General features: G+C 41.4%; 2 protein-coding genes across 8 annotated transcripts in view; one reads left to right on the plus strand and one right to left on the minus strand.

The window, feature by feature from the left end:
• Positions 1-6: 6 nt before the first annotated feature.
• pet100 (PET100 cytochrome c oxidase chaperone) lies at positions 7-2,910 on the minus strand. Its single transcript, XM_071204188.1, has 4 exons — positions 2,800-2,910; positions 2,531-2,617; positions 1,811-1,837; positions 7-1,002 (listed from the first exon to the last, which is right to left on the minus strand). Exons 1-4 carry the CDS (start codon positions 2,824-2,826, stop codon positions 913-915), a joined length of 231 nt encoding a protein of 76 aa, XP_071060289.1. The 5' UTR covers positions 2,827-2,910; the 3' UTR covers positions 7-912.
• Positions 2,911-4,318: 1,408 nt separating this feature from the next.
• Positions 4,319-27,030, plus strand: part of brd4 (bromodomain containing 4) — a 29,093-nt gene continuing 6,381 nt past the window's right edge. For 3 of the 7 annotated variants that reach the window (XM_071204023.1, XM_071204026.1, XM_071204025.1), the window contains exons 1-13: positions 12,017-12,643; positions 20,985-21,381; positions 21,636-21,773; positions 21,870-22,005; positions 22,095-22,435; positions 23,205-23,588; positions 23,684-23,812; positions 24,237-24,467; positions 24,561-24,814; positions 25,200-25,531; positions 25,660-25,755; positions 25,842-26,243; positions 26,727-27,030. The exon at positions 26,727-27,030 is cut by the window's right edge and continues 701 nt beyond it. In XM_071204023.1, the coding sequence (XP_071060124.1) occupies positions 12,546-12,643; positions 20,985-21,381; positions 21,636-21,773; positions 21,870-22,005; positions 22,095-22,435; positions 23,205-23,588; positions 23,684-23,812; positions 24,237-24,467; positions 24,561-24,814; positions 25,200-25,531; positions 25,660-25,755; positions 25,842-26,243; positions 26,727-27,030 (3,242 nt within the window). In that variant the 5' untranslated portion in view covers positions 12,017-12,545. Of the gene's footprint in view, positions 4,402-12,016; positions 12,644-20,984; positions 21,382-21,635; positions 21,774-21,869; positions 22,006-22,094; positions 22,436-23,204; positions 23,589-23,683; positions 23,813-24,236; positions 24,468-24,560; positions 24,815-25,199; positions 25,532-25,659; positions 25,756-25,841; positions 26,244-26,726 lie in introns of those variants that run through there. The other 4 variants (XM_034088522.2, XM_034088524.2, XM_071204024.1 and 1 more) reach the window with 3 other exon arrangements.

Below are 27,030 nucleotides of genomic sequence, written 5' to 3' on the forward strand. Positions count from 1 at the left end.
TGTTGCAATAGTTGACATTTTTTTTAATGAAAACCAGCATTAAAATTACATTTTAACAAGCAGTACACACATAATCAGTGCCTATGTCTTTCCCACTCCCCAAATAAACAAACACAGGTTGTAAATACACTTTTACAACCTGGATAAAACAGGTTTTAAAAAATATATATAATGTCACAACTGAAACTAAATGATTACTAATGCAGTCAATTGTTTTTCCATCTCCAATGAATGCAGAAAATGATAATCTATCAGATAAGAATCCTGTTGCAAACTATAAATCAACTGTAATTTAAGGTTCATTTAATTTTAAAATAAGACAACCAAGAACATCAAGCTAAAGGTACCCATACTTCATTACACAGGCAAAAGGCAGTTGTTGCTGAAAAATGGGCCATTTTAAGATATTATCATGAAGAGGGTGAATACTTTTGCTGTTAGTTACTTTGTGTTTGTGCATTCAAATCATCTTATGGATATTTGTTTTACACTTTGATATTAAGGTCTATTTCTGTTGTATCCATGTCAAAAATGTCTTATTTCATCCGCTGTGGTACAATGTTGTATGACACTAAAACTGGTCAAAAGCAACGAGGTTGAATAGACCTATTAGGCTTTGCACCTCATAGAATAAATTATTATAATTACATTGGATTGAACTCGATATATCTCAAAAATAATTATTGTATTACAGTGAAATCAGCTTGATTGACAAAATGTAAATGAAAAAGACATATTGGGGAAAAGCAATTCCTGGAAAACACCCAGCACACCTTTGGGGTGTGTTAATTTATCAGAGGTTTCCAAAGGCTCTTACTCAGACACGTTTTTTTACTTTTCCCCAAAAAATATTGCCAGATGATCCTCCCCTGGTGGTAGTGGGAATTTATACATTTCTTAATCTTATTTTGGTCAATTCTCAGTCTCCATAGACATCCGTTTCATTATTCGCTTCTCCTTACGAACTCGCATTCGCTCTTTGAAGTCCTCCAACTCTTTCCTCTGAAAACAAAATATAGCACATAATCAGTTTCAATCATTTTCATCAATATTGTGCTGTACAGCAGTAGTTAAAAACAGGGCTTAAATATTTAAATGAAAAAAGTAGCATCAAAAGAAAGACTTCTTGTTTCGTCTATGTAGCTGTATTTACTGGTTTGTTTTAGAATTATATATTGATGAAATAATATTATAGACCCTATGGCAAAAAACTTGAACACAGGGTGTACTGCAGTGCAGACAAATTAAGCTCAGCGTAAGTTCAACCAGGAAAACCGTCTTTACTCATTCATATATTTCTATTCCCATGTTACTACTCTCTCTCCTCTCAATAAGTGACCGGAGGCGTCACTCTTCAGCTTAACCAATCATTTCGCTCTATTCCCAAGAGCCTATCATAGCGCTCTGTCAAACCTTTTAAATCTGCTCTTCCCCCTCTGACAGCTGTCATTTCAGGTGACTCAACAACCTTCCTCCACCCCTTTTCACCTCCAGTCCCTCTGAATCCAGGGTCAAGCTAAACCACTCCTCCTCAGACCGACCCAACTACCCATTCACCACCACCAGTGTCTAGATCGGTTCTACCCTCCCGAATGATACTTCCTGCACAACGGGGGCTAATCGCCAAAATTACCATTACATTCATTTGTGCATCTGCTCAATATTTATTATTACATCAAAACCGTCTCTCCTGATTGAAATGTAAGTGTTGTGGTAGTGAGAGGGTGCAGTACATTGTTTTATTTTGTGTTTTTTATGGAACTCATGTACTTTATAAACCTATGAACTCTGCATTATACTTACATGCCACTTTCTCGTCGGCTGGGAAGATCTCTCTCTGGATATCGAAAGATGCCATCATAGAACAGAGAAAAAAACATCTGTTATTAACAGTGGTGGAAAGTAACAAAGTACATTTACTCAAGAACTATACATACTTAAGTACAATTGCGAGATACTTGTACTTTAGTATTTCAATTTGTGTGCTACTTTGTACTTCTACTCCACTACAATTAAGAGGTAAATCGTGTACTACCACTACAATTAAGAGGTAAATTGTGTACTTTTACTCCACTAAATGTATGTTGTACCTTTAGTTACTTTACAGATTTTGATTAATGATGTCGTGAAATATAATCTAGACTTAAATAAGACTTTAGTTAAATCTGGAGTAAATTCACAATCTACCATGCAGTACACAAAGTAATTAAAACTAGTTGCACATTTACCAGCATTGATTACACTTTAATGCATCAATAATTATAATCCAAAAATATTATATATATTATTCTGAAATGGTCCAATTTGCATAATAAGTGCTTTTACTTTTGGTACTTCAAGTATATTTTGATGCTGATACTTTTGTACTTTTACTTGAGTAACATTTTGAATGCAGTGCTTGTACTTGTAACGGAGTATTCCTACACTCTAGTACTTTTACTTAAGTACAATAAATTAGTAACATGCCTCATTGAGTGGATAAGTGAGTATGATTTTGAAAAAAACGAAAACGAAAATCAGCATCACTTACCTTCCTCTTTACTATGTACTCTTCAAAATACTCTGCTTGATTTGAGACCCAGAACATGGTCACAGGAAAGGATAGATAAAGCATCATCTGTCCAAAAACAAATGGACCAGTGAGTGAAACTGTTAACGTTACAAGATGATCACTTAGCCTACTGTTAATGACTAGCTGGATTGAAACACGAAACCTGGGGCAATTTGTGAGATTGTAAATCTTAAAATAAATAAATATTCAATATATACGGACATTATTTTTTTTAAAGTGCTACTCACTCGAAACACCTCTATTTTAACACCCATTTTCACATCGATAGCAGGCCCACAGCAGCAACATGTTATCTAAACGCCAACCATCGCCAAAGACCTTCACATAACATCCGGGTTTCTTCTTCGTCTTCTTTTGAAAACTATACCGCCACCCTCTGGATTGGAGTGTTGAGCAGTAGATTGGCAGATAATTAAACTAGCTAAAAACACTTAATTCTCTCTGGTTGCTCTTAAGACTATTTGTTACAGACTGAATACTTTCCGGGTTTCTTCTTCTTTTTGTTTTATTGGCAATGACATGGGGCAATACCTACCTACCTACCTACCTACCTAATACCTACCTACCTGTGGATCAGTAGGTTGGCAGACAATACAAATGGACAAACATTTCTTCCCTTGCCAATTCCCTTATGTAAAACTGAGTATTTCCTCAGCTATTCCTGACATAAATTCCTTCTCTCATATTCATCCCTGTTGCAGTCTATTAATATATGATTTAGATTTTCTCTGAATGCTGTAAATATGTCTTCCTCTCTCACTTAGCCCAATATGTTTGCCAGGGTTTGCATAAGCTTTCACGATAGCTTTAACTTCTTTTTTACTTTGTCTAATTTCTAATTTCCTTACCTCATAAGCAGGCACCCAAAAAAGGAGATTTTCAATGCCCTATGATGTAAATAAGTAAGTACATTCTCTGTCCGCATGACAACTTTCAGGACACTGGTTTTGTTATTGTCTTCAACCAACAACAACAATTTTGCAATGACAGAAGGTGGCCTGATGGTCTCTTTTTGTTACTGCTACTTCAAAAATAAGGGACAAAGAATGCATCACCTGTTCACCCAGTCTTTGGTTCTTTTGAAGAGGAACATTTTGTTTTGATAATGGTCAATATAGTTCTGTGCCCTATACCAGTGTTAGTTATTCTTCAAGTTTAAGGGGCATACTTGTGCATTTTGATGGCATAATAACTCTCCACGGAGGTATTATTGAGTAATTCTAAATTAGACAACGACATATTGTTAAACGTTGACTCATAATGCTCCAAACCCTCCAGCGTGAAGGTCTTTTTAGGATTAGGTATACAAAAACTAAATATTTAAATAAAAATAAATATATTTGTATGAGTGGCTGTCCACTGAGGGGCGCTGCGAACCATACTTTTTTCGAGATAGAACTATTTGTGGGCATTTTAGGTAAGAGTTGCAATTTTTACCCGCAGAGCCGTAAAGTAGCTCTTATCTATTTTCACTGAAAATAACTTATAAAACATCAAGGAATTTACAAGAATGTCTTGTGATCGTGTATATCGTTTATTCTAAAATAAATACAGGGCATTTTCTAAAAATAATTTACTTTATCTTCCAACTCTTTGGAATAAATTAAGGTATCATTCAAATTATATTAGGGAAAATATACTACAGTTGTTTGCCAGTTATCCTGGTGCACACAGATATCATTCTCCTCCGCTGCCGCTGAAGTTGCAGCTCGTGACACGCTCTTTACGTCCTCAGCGAAAGACCTACGCGTGACGTCACCGACAACGAGAGGTGTTCAGGATCATCGGAGAGAAAGATCCCGCGCGCCCTGGCAACCTGATAAACCCAGGTAAACGCCGCTGTTTCAAACATTATTCTGCCAGTCATGTTGTCTCAGTAAACCGAAGGAGTAAACAGCAATAGAGACGGTAACGGCGGTGTAATGGCCTGAGAGGTAGCGCTGATGCCCGGCGCCCACTGAGACCGTTCACTTGCACGGCGGCCTGTTCTGGCTAACTAGCTTGCTAGCTAAAGCTAGTTGGCAGTTGTCTATTAAAAGACACAATACCGCATATACATTGTCTTTCTTCCTGACATTACTTTCCTGCCGCACCAGCTGTTGGCCATAAATACGCTGTAAATAGCCAGACAAATGCTGCAACGACTACCGTGTTGGGCATCTATTGCTAGTTTGCTCGTCGACCGTCTTGTGTTGTGGGAGACGGTGACGCCGTCACGGTGATGATGGCGCACACTCAGACTGAGGCTATTTGATGAGAATGCAGTCAGTGGAGCAGATAACACACAATAGATCTGTAATGTTCATTTTCCAAACCCTGTTGTCATGTTTCTGGAAACATGTCCGTATCCCTGAACGCTCTCAGCTCGGCTATGCATAGCACTGACGTCCATTACGAAACCCAGGCAATAATCTATGCCCTGTGGCCTAACGTTAGGATCTTGGCTCCTCGACGACTGTCGATCGCCAGTAGTTATTACTTTGCAGTTTCTCGTTTTTTCACCACATTTGGTTGTGATAGCTATCCCACACATATGTGTTTGGTCGTGCAGTGTTTATATGACTAATGTTACTACGGTGGGGGTATAACAGACATAAAGCTGTGGCATTCAGCCGACAGTGTGTTCAAACAGATTACTCATGCAGAGGCCCGTTACTTAGCATACTGTCCCTACTGTTTCCGTGTTTGGGGAATACACCATGTTATAGGCTTTAAACGTGTTATTTTATTTTATAATGCTTGTCATTTCTATAGTAGTTAGAAGCACACCTAACGTCATACATATCTATCCAATGACAGACACTAGCACAGCAGCACTCGCATGCTTGTTTGGATAGGCTTCTTTACCCGAAAAGACTAAAGCATTAAAGCTACTATAAATGGTAACCATGCATTTGCCATTTTATTATACACAACTTTATATATATTTATGGAAACTAATAAAATCCATAAGTAAGTTGTGTGATTAGCTTGTCACTGATTAGGTATACGAACTGTTATCATTACGTACACTTTGCAAGTGTGTAAACAAAGAGGACACAATGGGTCATGGGGCATGCAGTTACCAGGTATTGAGTAATCAAATAAGCTTAGAGGTCCGTGCTATTAATAGCATTATTGCACATTTATTTTCCAAGATGAAATTGTTCACCTGCAATATAATTGTGTTAGATGAATCTGACATAGTGCTAGCAGATACCAGACAGGGTAAGGGTTTGCAGAGTTGAGCTTATAGTTGCATATCTATAAAATGTCATTACTGATAGCTGTTGGTTTTTCATTTAAAACCTGTAAACCATTTGCAGCATTTAATAGTGTCTAAATAATAAAAAATGTATGTGTGCTAATTTTGGTCATTTTCATGAACTACACTTAAAAAAACAACGTTTCTTTCCCCCTTATTTTTTGTATTCCTCTTTTTTTGGTTCTGTTCTCTGCTTTAGTTTCCATGGTAACACCATCCTTGGCCTAGTTGTGAATGACCTCTAAAAGAAAAGGAGTGTGTGGTCAGGGAACAAAATATGAGTGCTTAATTTATCACTTTTGAATCATTGGCAGGAGTGTCATGAGGCTTACAGAACCATGTTACACCTGCTACTGCACAAACAACAAAGCAGAGCATGGACTTTTGGTATTTTCTTGAGCCACATCAAATTGTCATAGGTGCCATATTGCGAAGCCAATATTGACTGTTTTGTTTATTGTTTTGTGATGAAAAACATTTAGATTGACTTTTAAGCTTATACCTATATTCTTTTCATTTCAACATCATGATTGATGGTCAACTTTTAAGGCTTGTTTTATTAGGCTAATCAGACATTCTAAAACCGTTCACTGTTTCCCGTTTGGCTGTTTTCTGTCACCCATTAAAGTAATTTTCAAAAATCCTATCATCATTGTATAGTCTGAGCTTTATTTATAGTGGGGTCTGGAGATATTACTCAGACCTATTACAACAATGTTCCAATGTACCTACTGCAGAAGCAAAATGCTATTTTATGAAAAGTGATTATTTCAAAATTCTCAGTAGTTGTCGCCAACAAACATGTAGTGTTTTTTTTGCTGGTGGACAAAAAAGTTACATTTGTACTCAAATGCCATATACTCTTAGTTGCTGTTGATATAAGGTCAAGACATGACTGCATCTTAACTTCCACTGTGCCAGGGTGTTTAACATTAACTGAACTGAATAATACTTGGAAGTCCCTTAAGTCTGGAACAGGTCTTAAATGTCCAACTGGTAAATCTAAGTCTAAATATTCACTCTCCTTTTAGATCTAATTTAGATTTTTCCTAACACATTTTTGTTGCCTAATACTCCACTATGGACAACTGTTCGCTTAATGTGTCTTTGTGCTCGTTGTTGCTGAGTAGTAAATGTACAGTACTAATTGAAAAGTTGGTTTTCAGAGCCTTTTGCTAATAAATATGCTAATGCAAAACAGTTACGTTTGAGCTGAAACTCATTAAAAAAGCTCAAAAAAACTGAAGGAAGTACCTTAATACACAATTAAGGAACTTGAATATCTCTTCGAGAAGTGCATTGGTTAATAATTGTGAAGATAATTAAATGTGTACTCCAGTGAATCAGTTAAATATTGCCCTTCCGTAATGTTGGAAGTTAATTGTCAAAGTGAAATAGGTAGTGGTTGCTCGCAACACAAGTTTTTTTTGAAGGGGAGTTGGTCATTATTGACCATGTTCAGCGAGAAGTCGTGTGGCCCGGTGTTTCAGAGATGGCCCATCTCGTCTCGGCGGCTGGTTATACTGGTTTTCAAACTCTAGACGGCTCCCTAAAGAGCTAAACAAGATATGGTACAACTGGTATCAGAGTAATTAGTACTGAACTGTAATTTACTTTAATCACTGTAAATGTTTGAGTTTTAACTGCCTTCATATATTTCCTCATCATGGATGTAGTAATAAGACTGATTGTAGCATGCGTCTAAATACACAAGTTTGTAATAATGTACAGAGATTTCCAAGTTGTTCAATTAGATTGTCTGGGTTTTAAAAAACAAAACAACATTTTATAACTACAGAAGCATTCTTGGTTGGATTCAGTTAATTCTCATAATACTAGAAGGCTTTGGTTATTTGTATGACTTATTATCTCTTTCACCACCCTTCTTCTTTCTACAGTTTTTTACAACGAATAACTGAATATATACAAGTGCACCATGTCAAGCTGGCAAATTGTCTGTTCCCTGTTTTCTCCACTCCCGTTCCCTGTAGAGTTCAGTTTCTCTGGTGCTCTGATGATTAATGGAAGCATCCAAGACTTTCTTGCGGAGTCTCATCTCGTGTGCACTGCTGCCTCTCCATCTGACCCAACCCCCAATCTGAATGCAATCCTCTCCCTCGCTCTACCCGTTGCTCTCGCCATCATCCCTCGCTCCCTCCTTCCCTGTGTCTGAATACGATCCCCCCCCCACTCTTCCAGTGACGGGGCCATTGGTTTGGCCTCCTGAATTGCTGTAGGTTGGAGCTTTTTCACTCTGGCAGCTGCTCTATTGTCTTTGGGAATGGTGCCTATGGCACGTGGACAGCAAAGTGCGTCTGTGAGGATACTGTCAGTGTCTGGCTGCAGCACAGATCAGATTCTTTAAAGGTCCCATGTCATGGCCATTTCTACTGATCATAATTCCATTGTTGAGGTCTACTAGAATAGATTTACATTGTTCAATGTTCCAAACTCACATTGGTTTCTCATGTAGCATCTCTGTATAGTATGTGTATTCACTCTCTGTCCTACATGGCTTGTTGGAGCTCCTGCCCCCCCCTCCCTGTGAGTCCACTGTGCTCTGATTGGTCAGCTCGCCCACTTTGTTCTGATGAGTCCACCACCGTTACAGCGGGACATCAGTGATTATTAGGGATGCACGATATTGGTTTTTTGAAACCGATACCGATAACTTCCTGCTTCTCAAGACCGATACCAAAAAAAAAATTGCGCCACTAATTATTTTAACGCATGTGTATTTTTTTTCCTTGGCCGCCCCGTAGTTTCAGAGCGCATCAAGTTTAAAATGCCATCTACAAGCTGATGCTGACAGCCCCGCTCCTGCCGCCCGTTTGTGGCAGACCACACTTCCACGCTCACTGGCAGGCACCGACTGGCCATCTGGAGGACCGGGAGGGTGTGTGTGTATGTGTGGCCCGAGCGAGCGAGAGAGATACCTTACGTGCATTGTTGTTGTTAGCATCTGGTGCTAGCTAGCTGCGCTAACGGATATAAGGAGCTGTTTAAATGAAAACAGAGGAGCGACATTTCGCCACAACTGCGCCGAGCACTTGACTTTATGCAGGAAGCCAGACAGTGGGACATTGTACGAAAAGTCAGCACGGATAGTGCACAACATGATAGCAGCGTCCAGGCAGCTCCGGTTCGAGCATATGCCTTGAGTTGCACATAGCTCCAACGCGCGTGCGCACACACACACACTTTGTATTGTATTATTGTCTTCGTACGCTTTTAACACACCATCGTAGCGATGGCGATGTTTCAGGTGACTGATCAGGTTCGAAGTATTAGGGAGCGCTGGATTTGTGAAGAACTCCCCTCTTCCTAAACCACTAATACCACAGTACTGGCAAAATGGGAGGAGTCGAGTGAAAAACAAGCGCCCCTCATCCCAATCCACCCACACCGCAGTATTTTTTTATTTATTTTTTACCCAAAAAATATATTGTATATTATCGGGGCTATTAATACTGGTATCGGGTTTATCGGGATGACGTCATAATTCCTAATATCGGACCGATAATTATCGTGCATCCCTAGTGATTATGTGTTACAATGGCGTCAGCAACCAGAAAATGACACCAGTAATGACAAACAGATGAGAATGCTGCGTGGGGTCTGGGTGCCGTGTTGGCGGGACGTTGCGCGGCTCGCTGCTGCGAGGAGCGGACAGTGTGAGCTGGGTTGTGTTTGTATAATGGTTGGGTGGTTGTTTTGATATACTACTTTTTTTGGATACTAAATGACATATTTCATGGTAAGGAGTTGCTTAAATTCAATGTCAAGAATATGATCATCATCCAACTGTTGCCTCTCACTTACCCTAAGATTGGTTAAAGTTGTCTCTTACGGCCCGTCCACACACAGGCATGAAAACAATCTTTCAAAGCTTCGCCCATTCACTTGAATGGGGTGACGTAGAAGATTTTGAATCTTCGCCGTACTGCATTGTGGGGAGCGGAGCATGGCTTTGCAAGCATCGATCGTGAGCATCAAAAGTTGAGCAATGTTCAACTTTTGATGCTTTCGAAGCTGGCATCAGCCAATCAAACCGCGTGCAAGCTGGGAGAGCCAGACCGCAGTTCATTTCCTCATATTCCAAACGAGAAATTACGGTAGCAAATCACCCGGTTCTTTCCGACCAGTACTATTTACCGGGATACAAACCGGAGGAACCAGGCATGGAGGGAGGTGGCAGGGACATGGGTGAAACTGGTAGGTTTTCGCCTGTTTGGGGAGTTTATATCCAGTTTACTTCGTTTTAACATTGCTATTGCTTTGTATGTCGGGGGCGGGAGATTCATGTGATTGGTTGTTGGTCGCGTTGCTCGCAAAAAATCCCCAAGCTTCAGACACGCCCAGCATCAAGATTTTTTTCATACCTGTGTGTGGACGGGCCGTTACTGAGTCTTCGGCAGGCAATTTAAATGTGCTGTTACTTTAGAAGGGTCAAAATGCAGCAATGTCATGCGGGTTGGATGATTGGTGCAGAGTCATTGGGGTGTCTGTAGGTCACACCTGTCGCTCGAAATATCTTGCTTTTTGACTCCTTCCTGGCACTTAGGGTTACATATATTCCCCATCAGCCATGTATTGAAAGGCTGCATTTACTATCACTTCTGTTGTATTGTATGTTATTATATGGTACAAAAAGGTTTCTTGGTATTTACCTGTCCTACAAAGAATATATTTGATGATGGTTTAGTGAATTATGAATATTCTAACATTGCTTGAGACGATTTAACATAAACAAATATTCCCATAGTGCTAGGGCTGCTCAATTAATCGTATTTTAATCGCAATTACGATTATGGCTTGCAACGATTACAAAAACAACGTAATCGAAATGCAACGATTATTTTTTTATTAATTATTAGTATGAATTTTTTTTGTATTGGTTTTTCAGTTGAATTATACTTAAAGTTCAGGGTAATCAACTGTTAAAAACATACTGTTCAAAAAAATTGTCGTGATATCAATTATTGGCCCAAATAATCGAGATTATGATTTTTGCCATAATCGAGCAGCCCTCCGTAGTACTTCTCTTCGCTAAGTGTGGTCAACATGCTGTCAGTAACATCTTTAGTGGAGGCTGCTGTGCCACAGGAAGACACGCTCGGTGGTCCCACAGTTTTAAAATCCAGAAACTTGTTTCCATTTTTCATTCAATAGCTTGATCGTTACGCTCCCCTATGTTATGCCGTGAATTTAGATTAATCACACTGAATTCTTAAACTGTACATGTCTTGGCTCTTCTTTCATCCTAGATATTGGTGGCATTGTGCACATAGTAATTAGCTTCTATTACTATGTTTAATATGTCTATGTCTTTCTTGATATGAGTTGCTTAAAGGTGGGGTATGTAATTTCTTTCAGAAACACTTTTTGTTTTATTCCATGGAATGCTCTTAACATCCCGATAGCAATGAATATCTGAAGTGCTTTGACAAAAAATCCATGAAAAAATGTCATCTGCGGAAGCCGTAGTACTATAAAAAGCACGACCAATCACCTGAGCCGGCCCGGCTAAAATAACTGGATGGCCTACCTGCCTGTCAGCCTTCCATCTGTGCACAAACTTATCTCGTGCCCTCATTGGTCATGTGCACATGTTTGTGTTGGAGGAGGGGCTCTGTAAGGAAGTCTGAAGGAAGAGGCAGATTTTTTCCTGTTGTGTACTTTCAAATTCTTGCGCACTCGAGCTGGTTTCTCCAAAGTTACATACCCCACCTATAATTGTAATTTAAGTGTCCAAGTCATCAACCCCACCTGTAATTTTTCCCCCAATTTTTTGAAAAATAATATTCATGTGGTCCAATATGAAAGGTTTCCCCCCCGGAACAACAGTTATGTAGCCTTTTTTGATGCGAATGTGAGTGGTATACAAGTGGTGGATGGTAAGCAGATAAGGGAGCCCTTAAATTGGTGGGGGGAGGCATACACAAGACCGCTATGACGGAAGTGAGTGAGTGGGGGTGGGGCATGATGAAATGGACTAAGGATAAGAAAGGAAGGGGGTGGGGTGTTAAAGGTAAGAGTGTGAGCAAGAGAGAGGAGTGAGGAAGGACCTCAAGCTATTGATGGGAAAGAGGGGAGGGGTGGAGTGAGCAACAGCATAGGAGAGAGAGGGAGGGAGGGAGGGGTGTGTGTGGGCTGAGGCTCCACTGAATGAGGAAGCAGCAGAGCCATTTTTACTGTTGAGTAACTGCATGCTGGTCTGGCTGTGCTAGGGAGGGCGAGAGAGTGAGCTAGAGGAAAGAAGTGCTCCTGAATCTTATCGGAGCCCTCTCTCCTCTCTCTCCCGTTCCCCTCCTTGCTTTCCGCTTGTGTCCATTTAAGTTGGGGAGGCCCTGGAGAGGACACACAATGGAACGAAGAGCCTGTGGCAACTGGGCCGTTGTACTGCTGAGAGGGGGATGGGGTGGAGAGAGGACCGGTTCACACAGCTAACACAGCCTGCCGGCTGTAGGCTTCCACAGCCTTCCTCCCCGCCTGGACCCCTGTTTTCAGGCTGGGGCCTTTATTGTGGAACGGCCACCCTCAAACTCCGCTTGGACTATACTAAGGATTATTCATCGTCTTCTGTCGGATTTTAGGATTCATGCTGGAGCCTGAAGAATAACTCCCTCCTGTGTTTTGGCTTCTGAGAAAAGAGAAACAAACTTCTATGTAATTCTTCTTGCCCTTTCTCGGTTTTTGGTTTCTTTTTCTTTTTAGTGGACTTCGTAAATGGATTACAAGATGCATGCCAAGTCCAATGATTTGCTGGATTTTCAAAAACTGGACGCCCTTCTGGAAAAAATTGCACATTCAGTCTCTGTGAAAAGGTAATGTTATTCATTGAGGTAGACTCTCCTACACATTTTTTAGACATTCAACAATCCCTGATGTCTTAAAAATCCCACATAGACAAATGATTATCAACTGAAATTAATGATTGTTTAAGAAACGACGAGGTTAAAGTAAAGAAAGCCTTAGGTAATAGTTCCTGGGACTATCATGTGGTTAGCACTATTTCTAGTTGTACATCTCTATCACAACTAGCCAGTTTAGATTTGTTGTCTTGATATAAGTATTGTTAACCAGATTTCAACATGAATTGTCTAACCTACCTCCTGGTGAGAGAGGGGTGTGTGGGGGAAGGGGGAGTATTGAGGAAGAAGGGGGGTTGTGTGTGTGGCAGTTGTAGAAATGTCTTCTGATTCCTGGCAGGGTTTGTCCTGCTCATCCTAACCAGCTGGAAGTTGAACCTGGCACGGCGGCCATGAGTCTTGCCTTTTCCCGTGTATGACTCATGGCTAGTCTATTTGAGTCACTTTTGCTCATTCACTGACTCATAGAGCAAGTTCTTCTTTTAATCAATACAGGAAGGAGAACTCATTTAAGTTTACGAACGTGTTATGTATGATTGGAACCAATGGTTTTTGACTCAAATACCCGTAAGACAAATGTAAACAAAGTGTGCTTTACCTGGGGTTTGTTTATAAACCCACTCCAGTCCCACAGGCCATGGATGATTGCTAGTGATTTGGTAAGCAACCAAAAGTATGACTTCGAACCATCGAGGATAAAAATGCAGTTGCCAAAGTGTGGAGTGTTACCATAGCAACGTGGGTCAGATTTATTTGTCATAAAGCCAGGTTCCAGAGATATTCAAATAAGGTAGCAACAGACCAACCACACATGATACAAGAGAGTAGTTAAACTTGTGACATACTTAATGTGAAATATCTTTGGTTTATAATAGTTTGTTTGGCATAACTGAGCCCTACAGTGACTTTTGAGCTTATTATTATCAAGAGTGACCTTGGTATTTCCAGGATTTCTATACATACTAAGTCTGTCATCATTTTTTAAATTTTTGGCAGCAAACCAGTTTTATTAGAGAACAAAATGCCCTGACACATTAGGTCGACGGTCTACCTTCAGATGTCTTTGGGATGTAGTTCAGAGTGTGTGCGGGACCATTGCCCAGGATCTTTGATTACATAACGGCATCTTTTTACCTCGGCGTTTCTTTCATATTAATAATGTGTGCCTTCATCATAAGTTCCTGTCCCGCCTGTTTACACTCTAGGTGCGGAAAACACCCCCGGGGATTCAGGACAAATATTGTACATACTTTGCATAATATCGGTGGAGGCCTGCATTTTTTTATTTACCCTTATTAGATCTTTGCAATTGCGCTTTATTCTTCAATGAGGTATAAAGATCTCTACCTCCATTCACCTTATTGGTGTATTTAAGAAGAAAGTGTCCATAATTACAAATAATGCCACAAACTAAGAGCATCAATGGAATCACTACATTGGTGTTGAATGACAGACGGAGTGGAGCTTCTCTGGAGAATGGTTGTAGATGGTTTTATGAAAGAGTGGAAAAGCTGGTGATAAGCAGGGAGTGGTGCTCTTGGCCTTGTCACTGTGGTCCCATTAATAATGTATTCCTTTGCTTTCAGGCAAAACACAGGCCATCATGCCGACACTTAGAGGGGGTCTCAAATGTAATCGCCTGAAATCATCCCCCACTCCTTGTATTAATGATTTATAGTTTACTCGCAAGCATCTTGCTATTATGTTCCTCTCCTCTTTCCATGTAGGACAGTCACTATGAGATGGCACATATGACCAGATGTCCTGGTGTGAGATGTGCATCCCCCACCCCCGTAACTAGAGCTACTTCCTCCCCAGGAAACATTCCAGAGCATTCTGCAGTGATGTATGTCCAGGTCAAAGGTCAACTTGTAGTCCTGAGCTGAGAGGGTTGTGAGACATGCAGCAACAGGAAGTGGACCTCCTGGTTGACCTCTGTTTGGGGCAGCCGCAGACACTATTAGTCTCACATGCCAAGGACCGCAGGTCATTGAGAGTTTGCTTGTATTAATTCATCAGAAACACCGGCTGACATCAACATCACATATTACTTGAAGTTAAAGTAAATACAAATATCCCAATATATCAACAAACCTTAAATATATTTTCAGAGTGTTTTAAGCTTAAAATGTGCAAGTTGTTGTTTAGCTTGAGAGAGACAAATACTTCTTGAATGTTGACAATCCAACCTGTTTTGACTCCACTGCCATAGCTCCAAGTGTGTCGTGCACTTAAAGATATAGAGTGCAAGAACACATATAATACACCTCCATGTCAAACTAAATCAGACAATATGAAAGAAAATATGAACACAATCCAACTCCTTAGACATAACAACGTCGGCACATCGGAGGCACAGACTTTGTCTTTAAGGGTGCATTCACACCTAATAGTCCGCTCTCTGGTGTGCACCAGACCACAGTTTGTTACATTGTTTCATTTTTCAGAAGGTTCGGTTTGCGTTCACACGGGCAAAACTCAAACGGACTATAAACTTTAAACACAAGTCATGTGCTCGGAAATGCTGTTCAACCATTGGTCAGACATTAAGGGGGTACAAACGCAAATCCCGGCAATTTCTAGCGGAGCCTCCGCCATGGAGCATCGGCACTTTCGGCAGGTTATTCTCATGCTGCTGTTAGTCTGGAGATCAACAGACATATGATGATATAATCAGACAACGTCCGTTAAAAAACATTATTACATGGAATTGTTGAATACTCGATTCTGATTGGTCAATTCAAAACACGTGACATGTTTTTAATCCAGAACAGACAGACCGCTGTCAAGGATTTATTGACCGTTGTTAAGGATGCTCACATCTGTACAAAGAAGTCCGTTCGATTTAACTGTATACAGTTTGGCTGAAACTGACCAGACAAGAGCGACAAGAAAACAGAGGAGAAGTAACGGGCAGAAACCCTCCTTTTTACGCAGCGGTCCAGACATGGACATCAGACGGCGACACATATTCAGTTGCCAGTTACTTTGGCATTAGGGCAGGGATATCTAGATACTTTCCAAGGTTTGACATAATGAATTGTGCTACTTTTAAAGCAAGCAACGATGTTTTCAAATCTGTAATCAAAAAGCTCCTCAAAAACGCTATCGAAGCAGTTCCTGCCGTTGCTACTCAAACAGTAACAACGGACTATTTTTCTTAGCGGATGCATGTCAATTTAAATCAATACATACAACTATTTTTTAAATCAATAAAATCATTTTCTAAATCCACAAAAGCATTTCAGTTAATATTGGGAGTCATGTCGTTACTTTGTTGAGAATGTGGCCATGTGTAATAAGCGGGATAATGTGCAGCAGCGCGGTCATTGTGGGGAATCCGACAGGATCTAGATCCCCCCCGCTTCGGGTCGGGCTCCTGATCAGCCTGTCGGTGTTCTTTTCCCCATAATGACCGCGCTGCTGCACATTATCCATGAGACGTTCTGCAGAGGAGGGGCGTTTCACCGAGGACAGGTGTTCTTACTTTTATGTAGCTGACGGATAATTTTTACTTTACACGACACTTAATTCTGCTTTACTCTTTAACTAAACAACCGCGGATGTCTTGAAAGACTCTTTCGCTAAAGAATTTTGAAGATATCCGCGTTCTTGCGACACGTAAATACTGCGCTTCCTATGTTTTGGTGCGGACTGCGTTCACACCAGCAATGAACCGCTCCAGAGTTCGCAAGCAAGCGCTCCGAGAACACCTATTTTAGCGGACCAGAGTCCGGTTGTTTAGTTCACTTAAGAGGTCTCGGACTGCGTTCACACCGACCCAAATGAACCGCACCAAGCGGCTAAACGCACCAGGGTTCGATTCAACCGGACTATACAAGGCAGGTGTGAACGCACCCTAACACGTCAAGCCTAAAGCAAAGTCCTATGGTGAGTGATGAGAGACATTTAACACAAATTGAGTTATTAAGACATTTTAAAGGTTGTCATGCATATATGGTTGTGATGTAATATATTACACAGGCCACGCTTTGTTTTCACTTCTGGAATTGAGGCAAAGCATCTTGTTTCCACCACCACTAAGTGGGACAGACAATAATACCTCATGTGTTGATGAAATGTTTTTCAATCACTAGCAAAATATTGCAACGTACAGTTATGCGGTCACATGGAAATATTGCAATGGTAAAAGGTCAACTGCCTGTTGCCCCTTAACCTGCAGTTAAGTTGGTATCAGAGGTATAACACAATACTTGTGTTTTCAGTAGAAATGAGATAATAATTGATAAGGCTTAGTAGACGCCGGGCAGAAGATAACTAAAGTCATTCTTTTCAAGGGTATCTCTCAAAACGTAATGTTATGTCTATAAGAAGTACAGCACTTGGTCCAGCTGCACTGCTGGGCTACATGAAGGCTGATTACCTATCTGAGGGATGACCTTGGTGACAGGTTTATGTCACGTACATCATCTAGGGGTGTAACGTCAACTTGGATCAACAAATACCTTAAATGATCACCAATCCAATATCATCGATTTTAAGTGAAAACTTCCAAATATATAATCTCTAAAATACATTTTTGTTTTGAAATTCACATGCTACATCTGTGTCACCATTTCTGTCCGAACAAGTAATACACATTTTTTATTTCATTTGCTTAACAAAGCTTGGATATAAGTTTCTTGGTCACCCAAGGCTTGATATCCTATACAGTATCTGTTGTACTGAGTCAAACAACCTTTGCTGACCTTAGTTCAAGTGCCATACCGGCCATCATTAAGAATGCATCATGGTAGTTCCACGTGCTATCAATGACATGTGCATGTTGCATGGAGACCAAAGTGTATAACCTTATAATTAAAACCTGTCTCCCTTTTCATGACAGGCAATGTCAGATTGTCTTGCATCTCAATATTGTTCACGAATATATAGAAGTACAAGGCACCAACAGGCCAAGCTATTAGTAGTACCATCCGTAGGACCGCAAGTTAGACTGCAGGGAAGTCTGACGAATTAGAAAGCCAGCGAGTCTCTTTAGATAAACCTGTATATAAGTACAGATGCCCGCTTAGTTCACATATTGTTCATCCTCCCTCATTTATTGAATCTCTCTCTGTGTTCCCTGAAGTGTGTTTACACTTATTGTTATTGCAGTTCTGCTATGTCAACGACTATCGCTGAGTGTGCCTGTTGCTGATGTTAATGAGCTGTTAAAGACCATCTGGTGGAATGTGTGTGATGATAATTCGCTCCATGCGGCACTGAAGGCCAGCCGGAACAGGCTTATGTTGTGGCTAACTTTTACCTTGTCCTCGTGGGAGATGTCCTGTAGTGGTTGCTCAGGAGCTGTTCATGACGTACTTGTGTCTGTGTTGTTCTCCTAGCTGTCTGTACTGTACCTAGCAGTGTGTTTCTGCTAATCATTCCGAGCAGCTGTTTCTTCTGTGTCCTCAGTCGACTTTGATGCATTTGCTCAAAACATTTCCCTGAACATCTTCCCTTCATTGTGCCAATAAGTCAGCATCCTTCCACATTTTGTACACAATTACAGCCTTGATAGGGCGATTGCACCTGGAAGGTTTTTGTTTAGTTTTTTTACATGCAGCAGTGTTTGGGCAGAGCAAGTCATTTGTGTATGATTTTAATCCTGACCTGAAACCTGAGTCGTTCACATTTTAATTTGAACAAAAGGCTCTTTGTAAACATAGGTATTTATAACGTCAACAGACGCACTCACATACTCCACACTAAGTAACCAGAAAAATACAAACTGTAATATGCTGTTATGAAGTTTATTGCAGATGTATTGTATATCGCTTTTGCCCCATACATGTATAGGCTATTGTGTGTTGATGTTGGAATATACTGCATTATATCATATCAAAATTGTTCTTGATATATAACTCTAGCACATATGGAAGATCAAAGTACTATAACAGCAGTACAAAGTAATCTTTCATTAAATGTACTAAATTATTCCCAATAAAAAAAGGATTCGCAGGTAGTGTTTACATTTGTATATAATTGCATTCAAATGTACCTACAAATGTCCCTTTCTTTAAGGTGGGGTACAAAAATAAACCACAAATGATGGGTGTTCAATTATAAAAATGGTTTGATTTTTTTCAATAACTCAAAAGACTAAATTATAATTGGAAATAACATTTGAATTGTCTCTAAATCAAATAAGAAGCGTTGGAATGTGATCCCTTTCAGTACATACTTTAGCCATGTGTTCTCTTTAATCACTGAAGTTATACAAATGTCCTCACTGACCCTTCTATCTCTTTTATGTTACAAATAACATTGAAATATAATGTTTATCAATATTCAAAGACTTAAGCAAATACCTAAATCACTTTTTTATTTCTCAACCCAGCCTCTGTCTTGGTGCTAGATAGAAACAAATGTTCCTACAAATGACATGCACTGCAATTGGAAACACATTTTGAGTATTGTTTTGACAAATAGTGATCAACTGTCATAGTCTTGATGGTAAATGCTAATGAAACAAAGGTGGAAATATATCCAGCAAATTGGATTGTATCGGAAGCTGTCCAGTGCAGTCTCTAAAACAAGGCAGCTATATGTACTGACGTGTAGTTCAAATACCGGTCTTCTACAGACAGCCTGTGATACCAGTGAAAGTACTCCTCCATAACAGACAGGAATGACAGGTTCATCTGAGAGTCAATATACTGAGGCGACTCCTTTTTAAATGGTATCATTAGTTGAAGCCAGTTGACAAAAGCAATGTTTTCACATTCATGCCTAGGGCTTCGACAAGTTCTGTGCTTATTTATTCGCCAATCTTTTTGCTTTGGGCTTCAAAAGTACCATCTGTGATGATCTGGTGCTGTTACCATATTGGTCATTCAGATTCTCCACTGTGTTTAAAGGCCTCAGGGCAGCGATCATGTGGTGTACAAACTGCTTCCCTCTTCTCATGAGGTGACTCATCAAGAATGAGATTAGTCACAGATAAATACTGTGGTGTGTATTTATCTTGAAGTTGTGGGGGTGGACTTCAGTGTTCCAGAGTGCGAGACTAACTTGTTTCTAATGCAGGCCAGAATACACAACCTTTATGATCAGTGCTTTTTACTGAACACTGTGGGTTCCCTAGACAAGTATACCTCATATCAACCTTGTTGTCTTTAGAGCCTTGTGTATCTTGAATGTGATGTCCATGACTGGCTGTGAGGGGCCATAGTTTATGACTGAGAGCTGTGGAGCAGATCACACAGTTGTCGTCCCCCCCCAGCTGCCAGATGACTCATTTGCTCTCACCCTGCACCCTCTGTCCGCCCACATCCCTAAGCACTCCCAGGAACTGAGACAGAGTAGTTAATCAAATATCTACTAAAAACACACACTGCTAGAGCCAAACCTTAAACTCCTTGCTCTCCTGAATACACTGCATTTACATTTGAAATGTATCAGCAGTAGGATGATATCAACTTTTATCAATTGTTGTGAACTGAATAGAATTGGAATTTGAACTCTTACATGGGCAAAACAAGATGTGTTATGACTTGTTGTGGATAAGAACCTCACTCTTTAAAACATGTAGGCTCTTACTCAACAAAATAATTAATCTATTATATAAATGTTCAGCAGGGTTGCTTGGCAAATATTGTTATAATGGTAAAGTTGGTCACAATTACTCACATTAAACATTAAAAAAAGATTTGTAATCTTTAACAGTGGATTATTTTTGTCTCTCTTTCCATCATGTTGGTTTGAGCTGAACTAAAGAAGTCACAGCCATGTCTGAGAGGGAGTTAGGGTATTTAAGAAACGTTTCTCACAGGGCAGGGGGCCCGCCCTTCCCTGAGTCTCTGGCCCTGGGAAGAGGGCAAGGAGTGTAAAAAAAAGTTTGGACTGGAGCCGCATGCCACCTGTCTATTGTAGCTTACGTTTTGCTTTATATTTCAGCTATTGTCATGATGGCTCTCAATCAGACACTTTTTCTTACTGTGTGTGTGGGGTCCTGAGTTGAGAGCTCTGCCAGGTTCATTATTATCTGCATCAGGACATCCCAGAGAGTAATATCACACTCATAACGAGGGGTAAAAAAAAAAACTCAACAAAAAAATTCTTTTGTGGTATGCTGTTTGATCCCATCAGTCGAATTGTCTGTAGCTGCTCCAAACAGCGACAATCAAAAGGCGCGGTGAAAAACCGTCCATTATGGAGAGTGGCAAGACACAATGAACCATTCATTGTAATCTATATTGTTTCACTTGGTTGTACATGAAAGAAGCTAGACTGAACAATTAAATGTAATGTTTTTGAATATGCTAATGACCGTTTGCTTTTCTTCTCTCCTCAGAGAGTCCAGTGAAGAGTGCAATGGGATCAGCGGTGCTCTGTCAGTGGAGTCTGTGCCGGGGCCAAGACTGAGCTGGTGTCCTGCCAACACCACTACCCCTGCCCCTGCAGCTCCAGCTCCTGCTCGGGGGACTGAGCCCGCGCCCCACCCTGTCAGAATGGGAGACGGCCTGGATGCAGCGCAGATGTCGGGCAGCAACAGCAGTAGCAGCAGCGGCCAGGGGCAGGCCCAGCAAGGTGGCAACCCCCCACCCCCAGAGTACATCAATCCCAACAGGCCAAAGCGCCAGACCAATCAGCTGCAGTACTTGCTCAAGGTGGTGGTGAAGGGCCTGTGGAAACACCAGTTTGCCTGGCCCTTTCATATACCAGTGGATGCGATCAAACTTAACCTGCCTGTGAGTACTTCGCCTCTGTTTCTACGACGCAACCTACCTTAAACTTTCATCAGGGCATTACTAAGGCGCACTCAGACTGCAAGCAAAAGTTGTTTGAATCAAATCGTTTTTTCTTGCACATATTTGACTCGGATCATTATTATTTATAAAAGTGTGAACAAGACAAGGAATCGGATCTTCTCAGATTTGGGCTACTATTTGTTGTGTTGTGTCTCAATTGCGTTCTCACTCACTTTTATGCAACCCTTTTTCAGGACTACTACACAATAATCAAAATTCCTATGGACATGGGAACAATCAAGAGAAGGCTTGAGAACAGTTACTACTGGAATGCCCAAGAATGTATCCAAGACTTCAACACGATGTTTACCAACTGCTACATATACAACAAGGTGATGTATTTGTACACTGGAGCTCTTGTTAACATAAAATCCAAAATATTTTCAAATGCCTCCACTTTTGCTAACTGAGTTTGTCTCCCCCTGCAGCCCGGAGATGACATAGTCTTAATGGCTGAGTCTCTGGAGAAGGCTTTCCTCCAAAGGGTCACAGAAATGCCTCAGGAAGAAACTGAGATTGTTGTCATGACAGGGAAGGGGCGTGGCCGGGGCCGAAGAGAAGGAGGTATGAGATTTTCTGCTTCATCTTTTGCTAACGGTGTTCTTGAAGCTGGAGATGGTATATTTAACCTAATGTCTTGTTTTCTCATCAAGGTCTGAACTTGAAACCAGGGGGCATCATTGATTCTTCGTCCACGATCCCTCTAACACGTGGTGTGTCGAACCTCTCGGCAGCACCACAGATCAGGGGACCGGTGCAGGGCCCGCCTTCACTACCTCCCCAGCCTTTGATGCAGGCCCTGCCGTCCCACATGCCCCCCACGTTACCCAGCCATGCGCCACAGCTCGGAGCCCCTTACTCGATGGGCCACTCAGACTGCGCTCCTCAAGTTCCCATCATGACTTCTGTGCCTCCCCCTGCTCAGACCGCGCTTCCCCCAGCATCCATCCAGAACGTTGCACCCATGCTGCAGAACCCCATTACCATGACCAAAGTGAGTGTGATGTTCGAAAAAGCAGAGATGGCAAAAGTAAACACATCCTTTACTCTAGTAGAAGTACAGATACTCGTGTTTAAAAACTAAACTTCTATACTCAAGTAAAATGAAAGAATTATGGGCTTCCAAGTAAAAAGTACCCATAACTACCATCTGTTTTAAAGAGTAACTGACCTCCCTTTATATTAATAGAACAATAATGTCATTGTTAGCTAATGGATGTTTCCATGCTGAACAACGGCAACATGACAACGTTCTCATTGTCAACGTAACCAGGAAATGATGGATACACGGATCGTGTTCAAATCAATAGGCACGCACTGCCTCTAAATAATAATGATCACGCCACCAAACACACATTCAAACTAAAGGAACCAGCCTGTTTGGAAAATGTAAGAAGTAGAAAGTACAGGTATCTGTGTTAAAAATGTAAGAAGTAGAAAGTACAAGTATTTGTGTTAAAAATGTAAGAAGTAAAAGTAAAAAGTCGTCAGAAGCATAAGTAGTGGAGCAAAGTACTGATAACAGAAAAATTTACTTAAGTACAGTAACGAAGTATTTGTACTCCACTACTTCCCACCTCTGCTAAAAAGTATAGATGGAAGTTCTTTGAGGTGCCAACTAGAATACTGCTTTGAAATGCTGGAGGAGAGGGGAGTTTAAAATGTGTCTAAGGCAATTAAATGATTGCCAACTTATTTTAACTACTGATTTCCTGGCCCTTTTTCACCATCTCTCTGCTCTCCTTGTATTCACTTCTATCTAGATAAGAAAGAGCCAGAAGAGGAAAGCTGACACCACCACTCCCACAGCAAATGACCAACTGAGTGAGTCTTCACCAGCAGAGTCCAAATCTGGGAAGACCCTACCCAGGCGAGAGAGTGCGCGGCCTCCTAAACTGTTGAAGAAGGAGGCTCCTGACTCCCAGCATCACATCGGCATGGTGATGGGACTGAGTGGACCAAGTGGCGGTCACAGCCCCAAACCACAGGATCAGCTAGGATACTGTGCAAGTGTGGTCAGGGACATGCTGTCTAAGAAGCACGCTGCTTATGCCTGGCCCTTCTACAAACCTGTGGATGTGGCTGCGCTGGGACTACACGATTATCATGACATCATCAAGTATCCTATGGACCTCAGCAGCATCAAGGTGAGATTAGACTGCATTATTCATTATAGTTTCATAAGATATTGACACAGTCATTTCGGGCATTGGCAAGTAACTCATTTGAATGTTCTTAACAGTTGAAGCTGGAGAACAGGCAATACCGAGAACCCCAGGAGTTTGCTGCTGACGTACGATTAATGTTTTCCAACTGCTACAAATATAATCCTCCAGACCATGAGGTGGTAGCCATGGCCCGCAAACTGCAGGTGAATATATAGGCTGACATGCAAACAAGGTTCCTGTCGTAAAAAAGGGCAAGCATAATTCAATAAATGGACAATTACATGTTATAGTAAGAAGTCAATACCATAATGTTTGTAATACATGTTTTGTAAGCTAGATTGTCCAATGTTTTAACTAATAGAAAAGTGAGCAACAATTAAAGCTGTCACTGGTAACCTTTGCAGGAAAATCTATTTAGGATCATTTGTTGATCACAACGTTTGCTTAAAATGTGTAAGAAAGAAAATAATATAAGAATTTAAAGTAGAACATAAACACTTGTGCCAGGATGCTATCGAAGTGTTATTGTAGTATATAAGTATTATTTGTTATTGTGGAGTGTTTCGGTCTCTTTCTACAAACATTCACTTTGTGTTTCTGACTTGTTTGTTTCTTCTCATTTCATAGGATGTCTTTGAGATGCGCTTTGCCAAGATGCCAGATGAACTGGAGACCAAGCCTCTGGTTCCCCCCCCAGCTCCTGTACTTCACCACCCTGCACCAGTTAAGCCCCAGCCTCCTCTGGCCCACGTGGCCTCGTCTTCAGACAGCTCCAGTGACTCGTCCTCCGAGTCAGAGTCTTCCACAGACGACTCTGAAGAGGAGAGAGTCCAGAGGTTAGCAGAGCTCCAGGATCAGGTCAGTGACCGGAATACATTTACGGTGGTGGAACACGTGTTGTCTGGTCCTTGTTGCCCTTTTGTTGACAGCTGGTCTTTTCTCTGTATACAGTTGAAGGCTGTCCACGAGCAGTTGGCTGCCTTGTCCCAACCACAAGCCAGCAAACCAAAGAGAAAAGAAAAAGAGAAGGAGAAGAAGGAAAAGGAAAAGGAGAAGGAGAAGAAGAAAGAAAAGCATAAGAAAAAGGGAGGTATGTCTGGCCATGTGGATGAGATCCAGGATGCAACACCTGTCCCGCAGCTCTCTAAGAAGAACAAGAGCAGAGACCATAACAACAAGGACAGTGCACCAAGGAAGAAATCTAGGTAGCTTTTACACCTTATTACCTTCATGTAATACCTTATTAAACGCCTTAAAAGTAAATGTTTGTATAGCCATCAGCTTGGCATTGCACAATTCAGTGTTAACCAATTCTGATTTCCCCTTCCTGTTATGGCTTTATGGTTCTCGGTGAAATTGTGGCCTTGGTAGAGAGTCATTTTCTCAGGTTCACACAGTTTAATGGTTGTTGAGAGATTTTATTTTAGATTCTTATAATGTTTAATGATTGGTAGGGGATTTTATAATGTCTTCATCCCCTGTAGAAGTCTATATATATCCATTGTTAGTTTTTTTGCATTTTAACTTTATTATGAAAGCTATTACATAACATAGGCTTGTCATTGTTATAAAATGTTGTTCTTCTTCTAGTAAAAAGGAAGCGATGAAACTCAATCATCCCACCAACCTGCTGCCAGTTCCCAGCCTGGAAGAGGATCCGGGAGCTGCTGGGTCTTCGTCCTCAGGGGAAAAAGGCAAGCCTATGACGTACGAGGAGAAAAGGCAGCTCAGCTTGGACATCAACAAGCTTCCTGGGGACAAGCTGGGCCGTGTGGTGCATATCATCCAGTCCAGAGAGCCTTCACTCAAAAACTCTAACCCCGATGAGATCGAGATTGACTTTGAGACGCTAAAGCCTTCCACTCTGCGCGAGCTGGAGAGATACGTGTCTTCCTGCCTCCGCAAGAAGAAGAAGTTTCCAGGTAAGCCTCTCTAAGAAACCACCAAGGGGAGCTGGCCCCGAGTTTAAACAGCTGTGTCTAATCGTTTAGTTTACTTACTGTTTGATGCTTTATTGGAAATGTATGAACAAATAGTTGTTACTTTGCAGCTGAGAAGCCTGTGGAGTCCATGGCTACCTCCAAAAAGACTGGTTCCTCCTCAGAGAGTAGCGGCTCCAGCTCAGACAGCGAGGCTGAAGCGACAGGTGACTTAAATTGACAGTTAAAATGGCCACATAAAAAAAAAAAAAAAAATGCAAAAGTGCTTCATCTTTCTTTTCACATTTTCCAGGAATAATAAAGCATCAGAAGAAAAAGGGCCACTCTGCGAAGGAGGGGAAGAAGCCTCATCCTCATTTACACATTCAGAGTGGCCCGGCTCAGGCTGGGCTTCATTCCCATATAGCAGGCCTTCAGGCTAGCATCCAGATGAAGCAGCAGCATCAGCCGTCTCCTGCAGGCTTCACCGCCCCCCCCGTAGCTGCTCTGGAGTCTTCCCAACTACTGGAAACTAGCTTCGAGTCCCTGCCGCCTTTCGGCCAGCCCCTCATGCATCTGTCCCATCACCAAGGCAACTCCCAATCCTCACCGGCAGCTCCACATCTCAATGCTCATTCTGCTGGGCCAGTGTCCCCTGAAACCCACCCCTTCCTCAACCAGCATCCCGTCCTTACGTCTCCGGGTAAGGCCAAATGTACGCCAATCCATTTTTTTCTTTATTCTAATTATTTAATGCCACTCAAATGTTGTTTTGTTTTTATCCAGTGAACTTTGGTTTTCATTCTCTTTCTATGACCTACAGTTTAAAATAATAAACATCCTGACAAAAATCCATCCATTTTCCTGGATGAACTTTTTCATACGTCATTAAACATTTAATAGGACTGCTGTGATGTATTACTTTTTTGTTTTAGATTTTCACTCACCACTTTCAGCTGTTCAGAAAAGATTGAATGAAGCCGAGGTTTCTCCTGCTGTAGTGTCTGCTATACACCAGTGGGTTAGAATCAGTGTCTCATGTCCCATCACAGTGGAGAGCACCTTTATACATGTCGTCTTTATTTTTTGAATTCCCACTAAATAACATGTAAAAGATGAACATTAGATAGATATTTTTGTTACAACAAATGTGTATTTCTTATATTTCTGTTTCTTTCCTGACTCTGTGCACCCTTAGCCTTGCACATCTCCATGCCTCAGCAGCCTTCCCGACCCAGTCACAAGGCGGCGCCTCTTCATCCAAAAGCCCCTCAGCAGCAAGCAGCACCCCCCCAGCAGCAGCCCCCCATGCAGCAGCAGCCCCCCCCCCAGACAGCAGCTCCACCACCACAGCACCAGCTTCCCCCCCAGATCCTCCACCCTGCTCAGCCTCTGCACCAGCGGCCCATGTCCCCCCCAACACTCACCCCCCAGGGCTTGCTCTCCTCCCAGCCTCCCCAGATGCTGCTGGAGGACGATGATGAGCCAGAGTCTACCACGCC

Source organism: Pseudochaenichthys georgianus, chromosome 8 (assembly GCF_902827115.2).
Source record: "Pseudochaenichthys georgianus chromosome 8, fPseGeo1.2, whole genome shotgun sequence".
Taxonomy (NCBI): Eukaryota; Metazoa; Chordata; class Actinopteri; order Perciformes; family Channichthyidae; genus Pseudochaenichthys; species Pseudochaenichthys georgianus.

Bases quoted from the DNA above. Each gene is read 5' to 3' on its own strand.
- pet100 (XM_071204188.1), bottom strand. From the start codon at position 2,826: ATGGGTGTTAAAATAGAGGTGTTTCGA. The intron at 2,618-2,799 runs GTGAGTAGCACT...GTTTTTGGACAG, and splicing joins TTAAAATAGAGGTGTTTCGA to ATGATGCTTTATCTATCCTT. The intron at 1,838-2,530 runs GTAAGTGATGCT...TTCGATATCCAG, and splicing joins AGTACATAGTAAAGAGGAAG to AGAGAGATCTTCCCAGCCGA.